Consider the following 21835-nt stretch of genomic DNA (forward strand, 5'->3'; position numbering starts at 1 on the left):
CAGTCAGCACACACAACAAAAATAAAATCGTCCACCGATTAAAAAAAAACAAAAAACTTTCATAATATATCAGGGTACAACTACCTTCTTAGCTTTATCTATAAGTCCCAGAAGTCCTTGTACCGGAATTAAAGGGCAATGCCACACGAGTAATTTTGTCAGAGCTCCTTTGTGAAAGGATCAGCGTGTCCTACTGTCCTCCACACTGAGATCGTGGAGCAGTCCTCTCCATGAAGAATTTTTTTACTCCGTCTTTTGTGAGAAGCTGTTAAAGTCCAGCGGCCCCAGTTCCCAGATAGCATGCTAATTAGGGATGCGCCGGTACATGCCCAAATGCTCCGATGCCTGGACCGTATACCCGAGCTTCCGGTGTCAGGAAGCCGGGCATCGAGTCATTACCCACTCCCCGGCTTTCTGATTCGCCAGAAAGTTGGCTTCATGCTCCCTCGTCACTAGTGATAAGCTTGTGTCACTTTTCTCTTGTTAGTAAATTACCATTTTTTAAAAGCAAATTATTAAACGATCCTTCACATGGAGTGGGCGCTCTCCTTTTTTGTCATTTGATTTGACTAAGCACGCCTAAAGGCAATTTGGAAATGGCAGATTACCTTAACATGGACACAGAGGAAGGAGATATAAACACATGTGTCTCCCCACCCTGCTCTAACCACACAGCTGGACTTTGGACAATGGCTTATGTTTGGTCCCCAATACTTTACAAAATCAATCTGTAACTGTTAAAGAGCTCCAAATTACTGTACCCCGAGTTATTATTACAAAGTTTCCAATCGGTAAATATAAATGTAAAAAATAAGCATAACCTTATTTATTAGGCTATATGTTCTTACGCAGGCACATAGAGGTTCCACATTCTGATAATGCGGTCCATTCCCCCTGTGATCACAAGACTGTTCTTCTTGCAGAATGCAAAGGTCTTCACCCCTTTATACACCCGAAAGACAGTCTGGTCTCCTTCCGCTCTCTTCTGTGGTGATCCAGATGTCAGTGGAGCTCGTCGTCCCTTCACATCTCTCACATGATCTTTGATGTCCTTCATCTGCTGTTCCACATTTGTAGTCCCTATGGTACAACCTTAAAGCATAATTACACTTTAAGTTGGCTTTCAGGAAAAAATGCAGAAGAGTCCAAATATAATTTTTACCTAAATAACTGGACATTTGTGTCTCTACAGAACTGGATGTACTACACCACCACCAGAGGCCTTGGATCCCACACAATTGGGATTTCTGTAATTATTAGAAAATAGGCATAACTCACTAATCCAAAACACTAGCACCATCCCTAGATCAGAAGATCACAGCCTCCAGCTCAAGCCGTTAGCCTCAGCTTTAAAAGGTACAAAATGGCAAATTTACCCTAAAATACGGCTCTGTTGAATGCTCTTTACAACTTTTACCTACTTTCCTGACAATGGGAGAGGAGAAAATATAGTCCATTACTAGATACCATCACAAAAACTATGGGCTCCACCGACTTCAGTATTCGGCAAGCACATCTCTAATGACCAGGACTGGAGCGAAAAGCAGACTTGGCGTATGAAATATTATTGGGTCCAAGTATAAGTGTATATATTTGAGTCCAAGTACAAGTGTATATATTTGAGTCCAAGTACAAGTGTATATATTTTTTATACATGATTTAAGTTTAAATCAGCTAAATACATTCCTGGACCATCAATACAAATGTCGTATTGTATGTGTGCAGTCTTATTTTTCATTTTCTTTAGAAAGCAGCCACAGCCAGAGTATAAAAGCCTATCCACTGCTAGCAAGCGGTTGAGAAGAACTCAACAGAGAGAACGCTACCTCCACAGAGAATACAAGCGTATTTTTCTGCAGGATGTGGGAAGTGAACAGGCTATTCTACTCAGGCTGCTTTCTAAGGAAAACTAAGGGTTTTTCACTAAGCTGCCGAAGGCAATCGAGTGAATGACCGAGCTGAAGTGAACTGAACCTGTACGGCTTTCGGCTATTCACTTCGGCTCTGTGCGGCTGATTCCGTTTCGACTCTGGATCGGCTGAGCCAAACCTCTGGCACCTCCCTCGCTGCTGTCCGCCCATGTTCTCATGGGGGCCAAATGGCAGTGAGTGAATAGCCGAACGGTGCGGCATTCAGGTCGGCTATGCTGCTCGCTACCTCCGCTCGATCTCACCGCTAGCTCCGCCCAACTGTTTACATTCGCCCGGTACCTGTCATAGTCTTCCCGCAGGTCCCGGCAAAATGATAACAACTGGGTGGAGCCAGCCGTGATGTCACGGATGGCTCCGCCCTGCTATTGTCATTTAATGACAGTCCAGCCTCAAATAACCTGAGGACGCTGGTCATTAAATGACAACAACTAGGCGGAGCCAACCATGACATCATGGCTGGCTACGCCCAGTTGTTGTCATTTGCGGGGAGAACAGTCGGCTTCGCAAACCATTCTCCCCGCTTCAGCTGTGACAACGGCTCAGCCGAGCTGAAGCATATGAATTTGGCTCGGCTGAGCCGCTCAGCTGCTGTACGGGTTATTGTGTCATTGTGAATAGCCCGTACAGCAGCCCTTCGGTTCGATTGAACCGAAGGGCTGCGGCGGCTGAAGTGAGCTGAAGGATCAGCCGAAGCTACGGCTAGATCCTTCGCTTCCTTAGTGAATAATCCTCATAGTGTAATAGTTTGCACAACCTTTGTTTTGATGCCCCTGAAATGTATTTACTTGATTTAAACCAAACGTTCACTTGGGTTTTAAGGCTGAGGAGTTTGCAGCAGGCCACAATCGCCCTTTTAAGCGACATTTTAAGGAAAAACTGTACAATGGTTTATCTCCCAATCACAACTGGCATATAAAAAGGTTTGGCTCTAAATGTCTGCTTTAGGACCCTGTAAGGTTCCTTGTTTCTATAGTACTAACACACTGTATTCATGAAACTCGCTGTGTTGCCACAAATATCTATTTTTTTGTATCAGTTCTGTCTTGTACATGTACCATGTTCCCAAATAAAGAGCCAGTGTGCCACAACCACCTGTATATGTAAAATTGCTAATTCTACATGAGTTTATAACTCTCACATACTTGTCAACTGGAGTCTTCTGGCTCTGAATAAGAACTGATTATGCCTTGCATATCTCCCATTTCCAGACCTCTACTGTCACTTCTTGCTCTGCCTGTACCACAATTACCTCTAAATTTCCCTGCACGACCTCTACTGCCTCTTCTCTCTGCACTATCACTGCATCCTCTCACTCTACCTGCATCACTACTACCACCGCCATTTCTTCCTCTTCCTGCACCACTACCATTGCCACAACTTACTCTCCTTGTAGCTCCATAACTGCCCTCTCTCTGTACCAATACCAATGATACCTCTCACTCTACCACGGACACCTCTCCCTGCACCAGATCCAGTGCCACCTATCAATCTCTCTGCAACACCATCACTTCCACCCCTTACGTTTCGTGTACAACCACCAATGCTATCTCTTCCAGCACCACTATCACTGCCAACTCTTACTCTCATTCTGTTCCTCATCTATTGGAGTAGGCATGCCTTCTTCACTGCATAATTGTTCTTGTGTTAAAAACCACTAACCTGGCTCACAACCCTAGCATTATTTTTGACAATAAAGGAAACATAATGGCTTTTAGTAGTTATGTAATTCAGTTTATTTCTCTTTCACAATAACTTATTTTTTGTCTGTGCTGTCCATCCCTTTTCTTTATTGGTTTTAACTATGATCTTTTATGGATTTTGCTAAGAGGAATATCAAATGTGGCACACATTTTTTTTAAAAGGGCAGTATGAAGCACAAATGTGGAAGCACTGATTTGTTAAGGGGCTGTAACAGCAGTAGTTTCTAGCAGTCTTATGTAATGTTTTAACAGCCTGATTATCTACTGAAAAAGTCTCCAGCAATTCCTATAGCATATCTGCAATTTATTGTAGCATGTCTGTAGACTCTGGCCATCCTCTGTTGCATGTCTGCAATCCCTGAAAGCTTTCTGTACATTGCATTCACTGAATATTATGTGTAGCCCTTTGGTGAAGTCCAGGACCACACTTGAGGCCTCCTGCTATAGCTGCTTTACAGTTTTTATTAAATGGAAAAGTTTGCTAAACAAGCATTAAAAAGAGTTCAGCAGGCTTTTAGCAATCTCTGTACAAACATACTGTAAGCTGTGACATCTGCTAATGTTTGCCAAACAATGTGCTCTGAACATTAGAGTTTAGGTGAGGTTAAGCTGAGAGTAAAAATAAATGCTGTTAGTAATAACAAGTTTTAGAAGCTGGCGGCTGATTCAACCTATTGACATCTACCCAGAAATGAAATATTTGTGGGAGTCCAATTTCAATGCACCGATAAACAGTTTATTTGAAACAACCTAACAAAACAGATTTTAAACAATTATAGGCTTCAGAAAATCCAAAATTATATATTTTTCCAGTCAAAATGTTATAGAGAAGTGTAACATACAAAAATGAATTCAATATTACCTATAACTAAAGCAGTAGATTCGTCATTTGAAGAAGAAATTACAGCTTTAATGGAATCAAAGTACTTCATCTGAAAAGCAAATGGAATGTATTTAACAACCATTATTGTGCCAAAGAGGTTACCACATTTGCACATGAACAATAGAGCAAGCTCTTATTAACAACAAGTCATGCATTTTGACATATGAAATTATATGTGCATTTGCTGTCTGATGGATTGAAGATAAAATAGCTGTACTGGAAATTCTACAATGGAAACAATGGGCCCTGTTGTATTAAAGCATCTGTAGAAAGTCATGAAGTTCCTTCTCCACAGCTTTCAGTCTTGCCCTGAAACTTTTAACTTGACTGGCAACTGTGATTGGAGAAAATCCATTTGTTAGTACAGATATCCTGGTACATCAATCCTAAAATGCCAAGCTTGCAAAGCTGAATAGGATCCTGGTTGCCTGCCCTGACTCAACCATAATGTGCTGTCCCTTACACATTGCTCTACATGGATGCATTTCCTTCTCCCTATTGAAGCTTGGAGAGCTAGGCTGCCTTACAAGTAATGTGATATAGACTTTGGTCATGTAACATCTTCAGGTTGAATGGACTGGAAGTGCAGCAAAGCTTCACATGTGTCCAGGCCTCACCTAATTTTACATAATTATATAAAACAACAGTTTGTGGAAGCTAGGGAGGCAAGGAGCACTAGTGTACTAGTCAATGTTGCAACAGAATCCACTAGTCTCTGGGAAGCAAAATATAACCAGTTCCATATTTAGGGTAAAACATCTAACACTGGTAAAGTAGTGGTTTACTATTAAACAGAATGTTTATGGCTTTGTGATCTGTGTTTCACATGGGAGACAGGTGATGGGAGACAGTACATTACTGAGAATTGCCATAAAGCAGAGTTCATATCCCAAAGATCACATATCAGGATATGGTAACCACAAGCAAAGATTTATTCAGAGAGGTAGACTGCAAAAGCTGGATCACAACAGAAGTTGTGCCTCAGCTTTGGACCTGGAGAATGCTCTGCGGCTAACTGACACTGAACAGAAGGGTCTGGACAGTGCCACAGTGCATAGCGAAGTGTCCAAAGGAGTCATAAATGGTTATCTTTAACACTTCCAGAGACTTACTCACACAGGGGACCATCAGAGATTACGATGCACCAGAGGCTCTACCATGACACTGAAACTACAGAGCATCTGCGGCTAACTGACACAGTACACAGGGGTCTGAAAAGACCCACAATACAGAACCCAGTGCCCGAAGGGCACAATGCAGGCTATCTTTACCCCATACACAGTGTTATTCACAGAGAGAGTCTTCAGAGACCGGGTCACACCAGACACTGTGCTAGTGGACCTGGACTGTAGATAAATAACACAGTATACTAAGGTCCTGGAGAGCACGACATGCAGGCTAGCCCTGCAATCTTCAGTCCATCTAATGATATTTTGTGAGTAATAATGTCATGCACTGTAGCAGTCTATAAGACATCTAGATGTTCTATGGAGTACATGGTATACACAGTGATATGATATGGTGTTCTTACCTGGGTAACCCAATCGCTGTGTACTTTCCAGCGAATGTAAGTCACATGAGGAGAAAGAATAACATTGTCTATAACAATGGTTGGAATTATGTTATCTGCCCTGGGCATCTTCTTCCACATCCTGAAAATAAATATTTATCTTATTAAAATTAATTTTGTTCATGTGTAAAAGTTTGATTACTTTAAATTCTGAAAAGAGCCTCTTTTTCTAAAGACCTGTATGCTGCTACATGTACTTCCACTTTTAAAGAAGATCTGGGCTGATTGGACATTGTTTAAAAGGAGTAGCTGCTGAAGTTACAAATATAATGTATAAACCTTTTATCTGCTTTCCTTGCAAGAGGAATACTGCTAATCTGAAGTCCTGCAAAACCGGCTTTTACTACACACAGCCTAAGAGGCATAGCGACCAATGCATTTTGGGAGCAGAGATTTTCTTAATCAGATGGCTATGATTGTATTTGCTGAGGAGGGGTATATAAGCACAGATCCTAATATTGTGAATTGCTGTACATGTGCTCCATGTAGACCTCATAAATGGTACGTCAGCCTTTGATACAGTTGACCAAATGCTACTTCTCAAAAAACTCCACTCCGTCGGCCCTTAAGACCTTACTCGTTCCTGGTTCTCCTCCTACACTCCTTTAGTGTCACCTACAACTCCATCTCCTCCTTTCCTCTACCTCTTTCTATAGGGGTCCCCCAAGGCTCTGTCATCAGACCCCTTCTCTTCTCTATCTACTCCTCCTCCCTTCCATGGCTTCCAATACCATCTCTATGCTGATTTTTTATTGGCTGAAGAAAACATCAGATATAACAATACAGTGTGATTGAAAGCAAAATCAGTTACATATAATCTTTAAGGCACGTTGAGAAACGGTCTACACCGTGTCATTGCAAGCATATCCTGTCTAAAAAAAAAAAAAATCGCATCGGGAATAGGTGGAAACAGCTCAGTACAGTAGTTGATTCATCAGTACTTTAGACTCAGTGATGACATTCTGTACATTGAAGCTCTGTGACTAAGTACTATTTCCAATATCGGATAGTGTCTCAAGGTCGAGGGGAAAGTGAAAGAGGTAAGAAAGTGGAAAAGGTAGAAAGGAGCCGAGGTCCGTCCGGGACCCGCAACGCCAGCCGGCGTCCAAGGTTGCATCGGGGGTTATTCCCATCCGAGCCACCCCAGATGTCTTCATGTCAGCTCGGGTGACGAAGACCCGATCAGGCCAACCTGTGTAGGTTGATCAAGGCTTTGGGCAGAAATTCTGTAGCATAACCACGGCCCCCAGGTGGCATTAAAACGGGCCTCCGTATTTTTCAGTGTGTCAGTTAGGTCCTCTAGCAGATAAGTATCCTGTACTTTAGCGAGCCACATCTGGACAGTAGGTGGGTGAGGGTCTCTCCATTTCATGGGGATGCACGCCCGAGCTGCATTCAACAAGTGGTGTGTCAGAGATCGTTTATACCTAGAGATCGAGTGTTTAGTCAAGTGAAGTAGGCATGCTCCAGCACCTGTCTCCAGAAGACCCGCAGTTCAGGGCAGGACCAGAAGATGAGTAACATCGTACCCTGAGCCCCCTCACATCTCCAGCACAGCTCCGGAAGCGAGCTATTCATTCTATGGAGCAACCACGGTACCCTGTACCATCGTGTCAGAATCTTGTATCCTGACTCTTGGTAACGATTCGCTAGCAAGGCCTTAAAAGTCATCGCTAGGATGCTGTCCCTCTGTTGCTCCGAGACAGTACAGTGTAGCTCCGGTTCCCAGCCGTGCAGGAAATGTAGCGGTACATCCCCAGTGGAGGCCTGCAGTAGCTTGTACAGTTGGGAAACAGCATGTCGGGGCGGGAGCTGGGCTAGGCACATGTTCGAAGTCCGTCAAAGGTCTGTCCAGGAGGGACGCGTTAGGTATCGCCCGAAGGAAGTGTCTCAGGGAGAGGGAACTCCAGAAGTCCACCGGGGGATCTGTGAGGGATTGTATTTCTGCGGTCTGCAGCCAGCCCCTTGATCCCCTGAAGTCTCGAAGCCGAAATTTGGAGGCACGGAGGAGGAATCGGCGTAGTCTGCCATTGTCAGCTCCTAGCGAGAAATCAGGATCCCCAAGAACCGGCGTCAGAGGCGACGGGGATGGGGACAAGGAGGTCGTCCCCAAGGCCCTCCGAGATACTCTTAGGGTCGTGTATATGAGCGGGTGAGATTTGGCTTCCTGTGGTATGGCAGAGGATAGCCAAGGAAGACCTTCTATTGGGAACCGGTATACGCTCCGTTCCATTGCTACCCATGTCTTACCCTCTCTGCATAGACACCACTCTAGGAGCCTGGATAAGTGTATAGCCGTGTAGTACATTGACATGTCTGGCAGCCCTACTCCTCCCCGAGATCTGGGCAATGATAGGATGCGTCTGCTCAATCTGGGGGTCTTACCCCCCCAGATAAATGATATAATATCCCCATGTAGGGTCTGGAAGAATTGGGTCAGTAGACTAATGGGAAGCACCTGCATAAGGTACAAGACCCTCGGCATTTTTACCGCGGCGCAGCGACCCAGCCAAGAGACATGGAGGGAGCGCCATGCTTTGAAGTCCAGGGCTATTTTTTTAAGTAGTGGAAGGAAATTGGCGGAGTAGACTCCCTCCAGGTCTCTGGGGATCAATGTTCCCAAAGACTGGATATGGTGTACCTCCCAGCGAAAAGAGAAGCGAGACTGCAGGGAAGTGATGGACGCCAAAGGTACCGTAATATTGAGAATCTCTATGCTGATGACACCCAAATCTATAATTTCTCACCTCTTCTCTCCTTGTAGACCAATATGGAGGTGGGACCATGTGTGACTTTTACAGGAAAAGTCATAATTTGAACATAACTCCAGATGTTTGTAACTAGTAATCATCATCATCACAAGCTTTTTTTTCACTAAAGATAAGCCTGTTTTTTTTTATTCTGCTTTTCATTGTGTGTTTTTTTAACAGTTTTCTTTTCTTCACGCATAATTAAGGTATTGCAGGATTTGTAAACAGTACAACCCAAAATTCATCTATAGCCTGTTGCTTTAATATTCTGCTATTATAGCTTCAAATAGCTAATATACCCAATCTCAGGTTTCATTCAGTCTCCCTCACATCAGTAATGCCAGTGAAGAAGATAAGAGGCCTGAGGAGATGTAGTCAAAGAATATAGTGGGGTTGATTTGGTTAAGGAATAGAGGCTAATCACCAAGTAAAATTAACAATGGTAAATAAGGTGAACCTGTGCTCCCCTTTAATACACAGTCATATGGCAGGAAAATAAAAACTTTAAAAAAAAAACGATTTAGTTGCACAATGCTATGTATTCATAGTGAACACAGGTTTACCTTATTTACTAACATTCACCTTGCAAAATAAACATTCCCTTTGCTAAGTGAACAGCCTCTACTCCTTTAGTAAATAAACCCCTATGTGTATAAGTGCATGCATGTATGAGAGTTTAATAATGTGTGCATTCACTCAGTTGTCACTTTATTAGAAACACTTGTCTGTTAACATATAAAGCATAACAGTGACTCAGGTAGCTGCGACTCGATACATAGAGCATGCAGACATGATCAAGATGTTCAGATTAAGTTTGACCAAACATTTGAATGTTGATTTCATAACGAAATGTTGGTACAGGATGTGGCAGATGCAGTATCTGCATTTATGGTTCCATCCTTTAGATCGTAAGTCCTCATGGTCTCCTTAACATCTTGTCTTGAATTGTAAATTGTTTTGTAATACCGCGTTTCCACGAAAGTAAGACCTACCCCGAAAGTAAGACCTAGCGCTATCTTCAGGGATTTCTGTAATATAAGACCTACCCCGAAAATAAGACCTAGTTCGGGGTAGGTCTTATATTACAGAAATCCCTGAACATAGCGCTAGATCTTACTTCCGGGCTAGCTGCACATGTAATTGATTTTTACATGTTAAGAGCGGCCGCAGCTCCCTCCCTCCACGCCCGCCCACACGACCGCCCGCCCGCACACACAACACGCCCGCCCGCACACCTCTTTGCATCGGAGCGGAGATCGGAGAGCTCGACAGCTGCAGCCAGGTAAGACATCCCCCGAAAATAAGACCTAGTGTCTTTTTTCATGAAAAAAAATAAATAAGACAGTGTCTTATTTTTGGGGAAACACGATATTAGTGTCTTCCTTATATTATAAAGCAAACTGTTGGCGCTATATAAATCCTGAATAACAATAATAATCTTGTTTTTAGACAAACTGTCAGACTGGCATTAAGTAGAGCAGCTTTTGTCAACTATGGTGCCAAGGGGTGTCTTCTGGCTTCCTTAAGGGTGCCTCAAAATTTTCACACAGTGTCATGCTTATGTGAAGAGTACATCAGAAATGTCATCAGCACATCAGTGGATAATGTTCAAAAATAAAGCATCTTTTATTCACGTATACTGTCACATCAACAATGCAATGTTTTCGAGGCCGCGCAGAGTCCCCTTCATCAGGCTTAACATGAGGTATTATGTAAGGAGTGTGGCAGTTACAGTATCTACAATTATGGCTTATGCAAAGAGGTCTTCTGATGTGAAGGGGGGCATCTGATGTAAAGAGGGGCTCCTAGTGTGAAAGAGAGTGACTCTGATATGAAAGGAGGGGGCTGCTGATGTACAGAAAAGGCTAATGTGAAAGTGGGGGAGGGCGCTGATGTGAAGGGGGGACACCACTTTTTTTGTGTATTTTTGTGTGGAGTGCCCCCTTAAAATCCATACCAGACCCCAATCTCAAAAAAAGGTCTGGTATGGATTTTGGAGAGATCACACGTTGTTTTTTTTACATTTACAGAAATTACATTTTAGAGTGAGATGCCTCAAGAGTTTGCATACTATTAAAGGGTGCCATGGCTGAAAAAAGGTTGAGAAATGCTGGTGTGGGGAGTGTTTTCTTTCTACAAATTAAAGTCTATTTCCACTTTTGCAGCCACATTTGGATAATGCCTACTTTACATTTGTTACATGTTTCCATTCACATACCATAGCTTAGTAAAAAAAAATATATAAAAATTGCTGCTTATCTTTTTATTGATTATCATTTGTGTAGGGAGAATTGATGATCCCTGTTGAACCACATTTCCAGATTCCATTTTGTTATTGTAATATTATGTTTAATGAAACATATTATGGTATATATCTCATAAGTAAGACTGTTTAGTAAATATGGTTTAAGACAGGGCACACTACCAGAAGTAAATGATATGGCATCTAAAATGGCAGGGTAAAGATATTCCACTATACGATCATATTCTAGATGTATACTATATTAAAGAAAAACATACATATTATTAAATACAGCTAGAGACTTAAAAACATTTAATGTACACTGAGAGGAAGTTGCAAGTCACTCTTCTGAGAAGGGGCTATCTGTTTTTTTTAAAGTGTTTGAGTTTAGATAAACTAAAAAAACTCCTAGGATGGCAATTTCTCCAGACACTTGCTATGTATAAGTGTGGAACAAAAATTGCTGAATCAGGATTTATTTTGAACTCTGTTAAACTGAACAATGGTGTAAGCCTAATCTTTAGCTTGATGCGTGGACCTTTATAAGCTGTATGAACTAGAGTGGAGTTGGAATTGGCCTGACGGACTAAGGCCTTTCCCCACACGCGCGAGTCAAATAAACCTTTTATCTGATTTGGATGTACTCACAGACTGTTGCTGCTTTGCTCTTAAAATTCCGTAATCACATTAGATTTCAATATTGACTGTTCTAACAAAGGGTTAAAGATCTAAAAGCTTGGGCTCTGCATTGTATGTTATTGCGCAAAAACTGTCCCTGTCTACCCTTTATCTGAATATTGGCATCTATTCAAGGTAATAGAAGCTGCTACACCCACTTCAAGGAAGCAACTGGAAAGGTATGAAATATTTTTTTTAAATGTTTTTACGTCTGCTGTGTGAATGGGAACACACAACAAACAAACTGTAGAGGCTTATCAGATTTTACTACAAAAGTGAATATACACTATAAGCCCCTAATATCAACTAAGCATTATTTGAATGCCACAACCAATCTGAGTATTAACGCCACACCTCTTTATGGCTAGTAGATAGTTGATCATAATAAAGTGGCCACCTATTTAAAATGACTCTAAACTCAGGAGTTAAATCTTAAAATTGCATTCATGTACCTTAACTATTAACAGAAATGTATCTTCTTTATGTATCTCTCTGCTGTAGCTCTGCAAATCATCCCTGAATTGGTAATGACACTGTCCTTCCTTCAGGAGGGGGGCTACTTTTGTTACCCATGATCCCTGTGTGTGTTGTAAAGTAGCCACCACTCCAAGCTTGCTCCCGTGATGGACTACAATCTCACGTTTAGTTTATAATTTGTACTGAAATTATAGTCCATCACAGGAGCGAACTTGGAGTGGTGACTACTTTACAACACACACAGAGACCATGGGGAAAAAAAATAGTCACCCTCCAGAAGGAAGGACAGTGTCAGCATCAATTCAGAGATGATTTGAGGATCTACAGCCGAATGATACACAAATAAGATACATTTCTGTTAATAATAAGGTACTTAAATGTATTTTTAGGATTTAACTTCTGAGTTTAGTGGCACTTTAATATCTGCACTTTTGTTTCTGTATGCTTTCCTTCCTACTGATAGTAATACTTGCAGCAGAGAAAAAAAAAACATTAAAAAAAAAATTCAAGTGACAGAGACAGGGAAATTATAGAAGATACTGCTGGAATTTGTATGAAGGCTATTAGGAAAACAGTAGTTTGGATCTAGTGTTTGGAAAACATATAATCTATAATTACAGATGTCACTTTTATTAAATTTTTTTATTTAGGTTATCTGTGTGTCTTTTACTAAATCGTGGGTTGTCTCCCTGTGGGCACCTAGTTTTACACCTCTCCCCCTAATTATATAATTTCAAAAAAATGGGGGAGAGTAAGGGTTTTTGGAGGGGTGTAAATGACCATCCAAGAGAGATATGTTAAAATAATTGCTCAAAATTTATTATTGTTAGATACTATTATAAATACATTTATGATTCAATACAAACATAATAAAACAAACAGATCCATGCAGAGGATATGTTGGTATATTCATTGATTATATAACTCTAAAATTCATTTGGTCCGACATATCATGATATTGTTCAATATTGTCCAGATGTGGTTACATTATTGTATAACAAGATATAATTATCCTAAGCGTGGCTTATCTTAATAGGGCCCGACGCGTTTCGCCATTGGCTTATCTGTGTGTCTTACCTTAATGTTTCTCCTACTGAAGTAAAGAGTAAAATATTCACACATCCCTATGAAAGAAAAAATAATATGCAGGTTTAATTTGATGCCAGTTTTGGTGAACAACAGCTAAGTAGATTATTTGGTGGCTTAGCATAATTTTACCTTGTCATCGCCATATAAAATCATGCACTCATCGGTGTCAGTTGCACTAAAGAGAAATAAATACATGTAATATTATAACAGCTTAGACACCAGGGACTGCAAATAATATACTATTATCTCCAGCAGCCCCACTCTTAAGACTCGGGTGGTCTCTGTCGCCTCCTGATCCTGCTGCTCCCGCTTTTCTGGATGTCACGTTACAGTAAAAGCATATCTGAACCCAAACGCAAAAACGTAATATATCGCAGTTTATCAATTCTTAAATGCGGTGGCTGCATTAGTTTAATTTTCACCTGGTGATCCTGCCAGTAACACAATTCTTGTCTTAGGGTAGCTCCACTCTATTGAGGAGCAATGAAGCCAGCCTTGGACAGCGGCAACGTCACTTCATGGAGAGGGTAGTGTTAGATGCTGGAGCAGATTTAGATGGACCTAATTAATAAATTAAATCTGAAATCCTTTTTTCGGATAACGGTTTTACATAAATGAAGAAAATCTGACCATTGTAAAACACACCTGTAAGTGGTAAATGGTTTGTCCCAAACCTGTATCTGCCACTTTTGCTGGACAGATTGGCCTGTTAAAGGAAGTTGAAAAATAACAGATTTACTGGCTGGATCACCATGTAAAATATAAAAGGAAATAAGCCTAACAAAAGGAAAACTAATACAGCCACCCTATTTAAAGACTGGCAAGCTGCAATATATTACATTTTCCTTTTGAGTTTAGATACACTTTAATAGGGTGGAAGGAGGCAGCAAGGAGAGAAGACTAATATTGGAATTCATGTTGCCACATTTCAACGGTGGGGCTGCCAAGTATTATTGGACATACTGTAATGCAAGCATTATCTTCTACCCATGTATTATTTTAGGTGGAGTTCATATTTGAAATTACAAATGTAACCATTCACAGGAAATAATGTTGAAAGTACCTGTTTATTAATTACAGGAAAAAATACCTTTTTAAGGTTTATATAGAATTTTCATGTCCGCTTTATTTAGCCTTTGAAGGTCATACAGCTTGAAACGGACTGTATGTATTCCATCAGAAGAATAACACCTCTATTGTGTACTGAGCTTACAGTCTTTCTGAGTCATGACTTTACAACTGACACAGAAGTGGATGACAAAGTATACAAAATAATATTTTCATGGTAACAAGACCATGCAAAGCAGGGATTACTATTGCTGAAATTATATCTTTTAATCCTGTCTACAAAGGAAGAAAATGGTACATAGACTGGCATGTAGCAGAGGAAAAGCCTTTTCATAACCGTCTAGTATACGGAAACAGTATATGTAAATAGGAAACTGTGTCACAAAGAATGCTGGAAATATTGAGAGAGATTATGAGCCGATGTTGGCTAAATTACATATAATTATACATTCAGCTAAATGCGCTCCATTTTAAAGGATTATTACAGAACTGAAAATCTGATCTGAAATTGGTTGCACAGTTTAAAGAACAGTAGCCTTAAAGGAGAACTATGTGGTGAGTGATTTTCACTCAGCCTCATAGTTCTAGCCGACCTGTGACAATGAGACTGTCACAGGTCGGCTCAGTAGATCGGGAAGTGAGCGAACACATACCGTCGCTTGCTCACCTCTCGATTCTGAAACTGCAGAGAGCCGTGACAGGGGAGGGACTGGATTCCCCCCGCCCCTCTCCGGGGAACTACTGGAGGATCTCCAGTGCTGACTGGCGGAACGGACGAGGGAGGGGGCGGGTACAGCTGGCTCTGTCTCTAGATAGGCAAAGCCAGCTGTCACTCACGCAGCTGGGCGGATCCCAGCATAATTGTGGGGATCCGATTCAGCTGCAGCGTCTCAGTATACCGCGAGCAAGCTCCCTGTATACTGAGCTTAGGGTGACGGGAGGACTCTAGTTTGTGTCCTCCCGTTACCCTTAGGAGAACTATGAGGATAAATCCTAACCCCATAGTTCTCCTTTAAGCTGGCCTACAGTGGTAGCTTTTTGTACAAACGTTCATACAAAAAATGTTGTCAGAACATTAGATACTTGTATAATGTTGTTCAGAATTCCGTTTGATTTTCACATTCGATTTTCAAATGAACAAAAAACACATTCACTGTTAGAATTCCATTTATTCTAGAAAAAATTTCCATCCTGCTTTTTCTATGTTTTTTTTTCAGAACTATGATCAAACTTCTGCTGGTGTATGCCAGCTTTAGTCAACCTGTCAGGTATACCAATGTGTGCTAGCAATACCTTAGATTATTTAATTGATTTCTGCGCACATAGGGGCCCCTGGTTTTTAAATGCATGCTATATGTAGTAAAAATACCCACTTCATATGAAGAAAGCTCTGCCCTACTGTTTACCAGTCCATTGCAAGAGACTGGCCATCAAGGCTCTAAGTCAGACAGCAATGAAAGCCTTGTGTGTACTGTGAAACTGGAAAACATGCGATGCCTTAGTGCAGGATAAACGATTAAATACTTTGTAAAGGTATTTGAAGACACTAGAAAATGTTTGCAATTTGGCAATATTGCCATGAGTAGATATAAATCTCCTAATGGGGCAAGGCAAAGACCTTGGAACCCAGGGAACATGCCTCGGGTTTGATGCCCGGAGTCCCCTTTACAGTAGTTGCTACTCTTAAAAGAGAAGAAAGGGGTAACCTTTTTATCCAATAGTTCTCTTTAGGGTCACGGGAGGACATACACTAACGTCCTCCCATGACCCAACGCTCAGTATATAGCGGGCTATTACTCGCTATATTCTGAGAGCGTCGCAGCCGGGACGGATCCCGACAATACTGTTGAGATCCACCCAGCTGCGTGAGTGACAGCTGGCTCTGCCTATCTAGAGTGCCTGCCCCCTCCACTCTGCGCTGGAGGATCGGAGAGGGGGGGAATCCCTGTGGGGAGCCGTGACTGAAAGTCACTGCTCTCTGCAGGGAGATGATCGGGAAGTGAGCGAACAATGGTATGTGTTCGCTCACTACCCAATCTATAGAGCCAATGTGTGACAGTTTAATTGTCACACGTCAGCTCTAACTATGAGGATGAGTGTAAATCAGTTCTTCTTTGGAGAACTATGGGGTCAGTGTTTTTCCCCATAGTTCTCCTTAGGGTAACGGGAGGACACAAACTAGCGTCCTCCCGTTACCCTAAGCTCAGTATACCGTGAGCTACAGCTCGCTGTATACTGAGACGCCGCAGCCGGAGCGGATCCCGACTTAGATGACGGTAACCGCCCAGCTGCGTGAATGACAGCTGGCTCTGCCTATCTAGAGGCAGAGCCAGTTGTACCCGCCCCCTCCCCCGTCCGTTCCGCCAGTCAGCGCTGGCAGATCGGAGCGGGGAATCCAGCCCCTCCCCTGTCACGGCAGAGAGCCGTGACAGGATCGAGAGGCGAGCGAACCCGGTATGTGTTCGCTCACCTCCCGATCTACTGAGCCGACCTGTGACAGTCTCATTGTCACAGGTCGGCTAGAACTATGAGGTGAGTGAAAAGCACTCACCTCATAGTTCTCCTTTAAGGGTCTTTCAAGATATGATCCTTTGTAGAAGCTGCACTTCCACTAACCTTCTCTAGGGGCAGCAGTAATACTTCTGACAATCTCAAACGTGCACCTAACATTCCTGTCTGCAAAGAGCTAAAGTATCATTGGCTCTGATCTAAGAAAGTGCAGTAGTAAAGAGCTCAAGAAGAAAAAAGTGCAGCAAGGAGGATGTTAGAAGAAGAAGAAGGATGAAATGAGATGTGGGCTAGAACAGTGGTTCTCAACCTGCGTAACTTCAAGACCCACATTTCTCCTTGGTCACTAAGTTGCGACCCAAGTTGCACCACACCTGAATGCATGGCATTGCGCTGGCGTGAGTTCCGGTGCTGGCAGGAGGTGCGCTTTATGCGCCATTCAAATGAATGGCAATGCAACGCACCTTCCCCACTATTACATGTGGCAGGTGCGACTGCGTGGTGCACTGCGTTATTCGAACTGTGAACGGACCCTCAAAAACACTGACAGACACATACACAACCATTATTTTTTTTTTCCTTTTTTATAAAATCTCAGACAGCATATTTTGAATGGCTGCTTGGTACGAGAACTGTCAGAGCTGCCCTAGGAGGAGGCTGAGGAAGCACACGGGGGGGGGATAGATCTTTAAAAAAAACTCTTTTCAATTAAAACATGAAGTCCTCACATCTAAACTATTTCTTTTAAAATATGGTATATTCATACTCTTTACCAGTAATCTAATTTTAAGGGTATGGTTTCAAGTCCAGTGATTTGGCAGTATGGCTCCATATTGGACAGTTCATACAGTTGGATCTCCCGATCTCTGCACACAAAAATAGAAAATGTCACAGTTCACACATTTATTTCCATTATCTGGAAGAACAATAAGCACAAATCTGTTTTTAAAAGGCAATTAATACAATTATTACCACCTAAAAAAATGGTCATTGACATTAGCACAAGCATGAATACACTGTCTGATATAAAGAAAGAAGCACACAATGAAATATCAAACAATAAGCAAAACAATAAAACCCACATCCAAAACAGCTTCCGGTTAAATATTACAGTAGTAACTAGATATACTGTATGCATTATGCTTTCTCTTTAAATGGTTTATTTAACATATTAGGATGTTTAAAAGGAGTTATCAGTTCTGATTTCTAAAGGTTATTCCCTCAAGCATTGCATCCTATGAGATCTAAATTCAAGTATGGGAATCTTTAGAAACCATGGCCCATTGTTAACCATTCTTCAGATCACCATCATCAATTAAAGCTGAACTCCAGGCAAAATACCCAAATAAAATAAACCGGGGTGAACTGTCTTATCTACCAAGGTTTGTAATTCTATCTAGCAACCATTGTGATTTATACCCCTCTAAATTATGAGAGCACAGTCAGGATTAACATAGTGTCACCTTCCCACTGGCAGAGTCTTCGACTCTGTTCATTCTGCTCTCTCCTGCAGTCAGAATGATCCATGTTAGCACATGTGCATGCAGAAGAGTCTGATTAGCTTCCAGTGCTCTCCCATGCTCTGACAATGTGCTGCTGTGCAGCTGATGACAGAATGATGTTATTGAAGCACATACAGATGCACAATCTAATTGTATGCAAAAATAATTATCTGCATTAAATGGAGTTTTTATATCTGACTGAAGCTCAGCTTTAACACACAACATGAACACAGATAAATGCATACATACCCTGTTGCCAGGACTAATTTATTATACTGTAGCATGATTGTGAAGTCCGTCACCCACTTAGCCATCTTTTTCACACTTTTCTCCTGAAACATAAGATGGAGCTGTGTGACATGGCTGTCATTCCTCGTTTTTTCTCCTGGCTGTCTCTCTTTGCTCTCTTGGCTGTCTCTCTTTGCTTTCCTGGCTGTTTCTCCTCTCACTCTTTTCTGGCTGTCTCTCCTCTCTCTCTTTCCTGGCGGTCTCCCCTCTCTCTCTCTCCTGCCTGTCTCTCCCCACTCTCTCCCCTGGCTCACCTTTCTGTATTTTGCAACAGGCTGTGTAAACTAATATTCTTTGATGTAAAACATAGCACTTCAACCACCAGAATCCACCAGAAAGGTGTCAGGGAGCTTGGCTCAGCAGACTCAGGCTAATAGGTAATCATCATGTGTGCACAGCTAAATAAATATACCAAAATTGAATAAAGGGGCCACCATTCACACCCTTCGTGATCTACCAGCATCAGCTTTGAGAGCTACTGGTAGATCACGATCTACCTAATGGGCACCCCTGGATTTTACAGCCGGAAGGGAGCAACAGAGACAGAGGTAAGTTTTTGCCTATAACTTTTTATTTTTTTAAATGTTTTTGCATATTAATACGGCTTGCTAGCAATAGATATATGTAAAAAAAATTGATTTTAATTCTACTTTAATAATTGCGTATCAAAGACTGTGCTCTCTGTTGTGACAACAGGAAGTTCAGGGAAGCTGAGCTGAGAGAGTTGGAGCTATTTGGAAACACAATGACTGTAAATGCTTGGGTAGAAATGTAAAGAAATACCTTGCTGGACAATCTAGATTTGAAAAAAATGTTTAGTTAGTTTAATACTACTTTAAAGCAGAACTGAAGTCAGTACATTAACCACCTGCTGTCCAGCCGTTGTAATTAAACGGCCGGACAGCGACTTCTTGAGAGCGGGTGGGCGTCTTTAAACGTCCCATCCCGCTCGTCCCCGCCGCTAGGTGGCGCGCACGAGCGGGAAACCGGCTTTGAATGTAAACAGCCAGCGATGGCTGTTTACATACAAGCGTTCGCACGTCTGTAGAGACACCCGATCGCTTGTAATATGCGTTCGGGTGTGCGATCCCCCTCCGCCGCCGCTGCTGGCGATCCCGGGCTCCGCTGTTCCCGGTGTGAGCCCGGGACCAGTACAGCAGCTCTGCGGCCGGAGATCAAACGGAGCTCAGTACACAAGCTTGATCTCCTCTCCTCTTCTGAATGCAGGCAGTGATGTGTATTACATCACTGCCTGCATTCAGTGTAACTCTCCGGTACAGAAACCGGAGAGAAGCTGGTGAAGCAGGTCTCTGCTTCATCAGCTTCTCTAGGGGTCCCAAGGTGACATTAGGGGTCTTGAAGACCCCTGATGTCTCCATAAAGAGGACCTGTCACTGCAAGTTGCCTATCACATAGGGTGCTTGTTTGCTCCCTATGGGATAGCAATAAAGTTCAGTGGAAAAAAAGAAGTTTAAAAAAAAAAATTAAGTTACTTAAAAAAATAAAAATAACATATCAAAGCAATAAAAAAAAAAAAAATTAAAGTCCCCTGCCCCCACAAGCATGCATCAAGCCCGCCTACGTGCAAAAACGGCGATTACATATCACCGCGAACGTCGGAGTGAGAGCAATAATTCTAGGGTCATCAATCACTGATAACACTAAACTGATGATCGGTAAAAGCTTTTAAAGCGTCGCCTATGGCCAATTTTGGGTATTATCGTTTTTTGAGGTTTTGCGCGCGTACGCAATTTTAAGGCTTGACATGTTTGGTGTCTTTTTACCCGACGTGACCCCGTCTTTTATATTTTACCAAAAAATTGGGTAATAATAAATGTTTTATAACATAACGTAGGGAGAACGGGTTTTTTTGCAAAATATTCGGTACTTTTTTCATTATAAAGTTTTTAAAAAAACCTGTAGTGGTGATTAAATACCACCAAAGGAAAGCTCTATCTGTCCCCAAAAAATGGTATAAAATTAATTTCAGTACAGCATTGCATGACGGAATAAATGTCAGTCAAAGTACCGCAGCGCTGAATACTAAAAAAATGGCCTGGAAAGGCAGGGAGTGTAAACACCCCGGTCAGCAAGTGGTTAAGGGACCCTTGTAACCCCTGTCAGTTTTTTTGCCATCTGTGTCCCATTGAGGAGATTTCCCTTCATTTTCTGTCTGATAGCCACAATAGGAAGTGAGAGGAAATCCCTCCAAACAGAGAGAAATCCCTGAAGGTCAGGACAGTAGGGTCACCAGAACTAGATTTTCCATGATGACAACCCAAATTTTGGTATTTTCCTTCACTTTCTATGATAAAAGTCACCAGGACAAATAGATGGGGAGAATCTCCGTAAAAACCTCACAGCTGTTCTAAAAAAAAAAAACCCACTCCATCTAAAACTAAAAACAAAAAGTTTTTTTAATAAGCTCCCATGTACCTTTTATTTTCTGGGGTAAATAATATATATGAATTCTGATGGAGACGTTCCAATAAGTCATTAAGACATTTACCACAATAAAGCCAAAGAACAAACTTACAAAAATGGGCTTGTCACGTTTCAGCTTGAGCCGTGTAGACCAGAAATAGATATGACCGTCTTCTCTGACCATTATCAAGGTGTTATCTTGCATAGGGAAAACGCGTAGGATTGGATCGCCATGGAATGTTTCTTGTATGGTAGCCGGCAAATTAAAACTGATCTTTCTGCGTCTCAGATAAGACTCTTCCAATTCTGAGTAATCCAACTGCAGGTAAGTGCATAACTGTTCCTGAAATACAATGTTGGTGGTTAACATAATGTCTTTGCAGCACTGAGATTCTGCAGATACTATATGTGTGTAAAGTTTGCATGTACACTACTTGCATATGTCTGTAGTAGGGACAACAGACTGTCCACTCTGTGGAGCAGAAATGAATGTGAATGGAAGATATGTACTTTGAATAAGGGGTGCATATGCATATAGAGCAGGGCTGGTGGGTAGCCCCCCTGCAAGGGTTAAGATTTATCATGCCCAGAACTCTTCTTTAAAAGAGAACTATGGGGTAAGTATTTTTCCCCATAGTTTGTGGATCCTTTCTAGGATCACGTGAGGACATATACTAACCTCTTCCCGTGACCTAAATGTCAGTATATAGCGGGCTACTGCCCGT

At 41.9% G+C, this 21835-nt stretch overlaps 1 protein-coding gene across 1 annotated transcript in view; it reads right to left on the bottom strand.

Annotated features, from left to right (window-relative positions):
• The window catches only part of LOC108786220 (WD repeat-containing protein 64-like), a 125006-nt gene that overhangs the window by 67753 nt on the left and 35418 nt on the right, over nucleotides 1–21835 (bottom strand). The window contains exons 6-13 of the mRNA XM_018555470.1: nucleotides 21223–21453; nucleotides 18648–18730; nucleotides 17670–17762; nucleotides 13450–13495; nucleotides 13309–13355; nucleotides 6046–6166; nucleotides 4494–4563; nucleotides 849–1092 (exon numbers count right to left, since the gene is read on the bottom strand). Coding sequence (XP_018410972.1) covers nucleotides 849–1092; nucleotides 4494–4563; nucleotides 6046–6166; nucleotides 13309–13355; nucleotides 13450–13495; nucleotides 17670–17762; nucleotides 18648–18730; nucleotides 21223–21453 — 935 coding nt within the window. The remainder of the gene's footprint in view (nucleotides 1–848; nucleotides 1093–4493; nucleotides 4564–6045; nucleotides 6167–13308; nucleotides 13356–13449; nucleotides 13496–17669; nucleotides 17763–18647; nucleotides 18731–21222; nucleotides 21454–21835) is intronic.

The sequence above is a fragment of the Nanorana parkeri genome, unplaced genomic scaffold (genome assembly GCF_000935625.1).
Source record: "Nanorana parkeri isolate BGI_ZX_2015 unplaced genomic scaffold, ASM93562v1 scaffold198, whole genome shotgun sequence".
NCBI classification, from domain to species: domain Eukaryota; kingdom Metazoa; phylum Chordata; class Amphibia; order Anura; family Dicroglossidae; genus Nanorana; species Nanorana parkeri.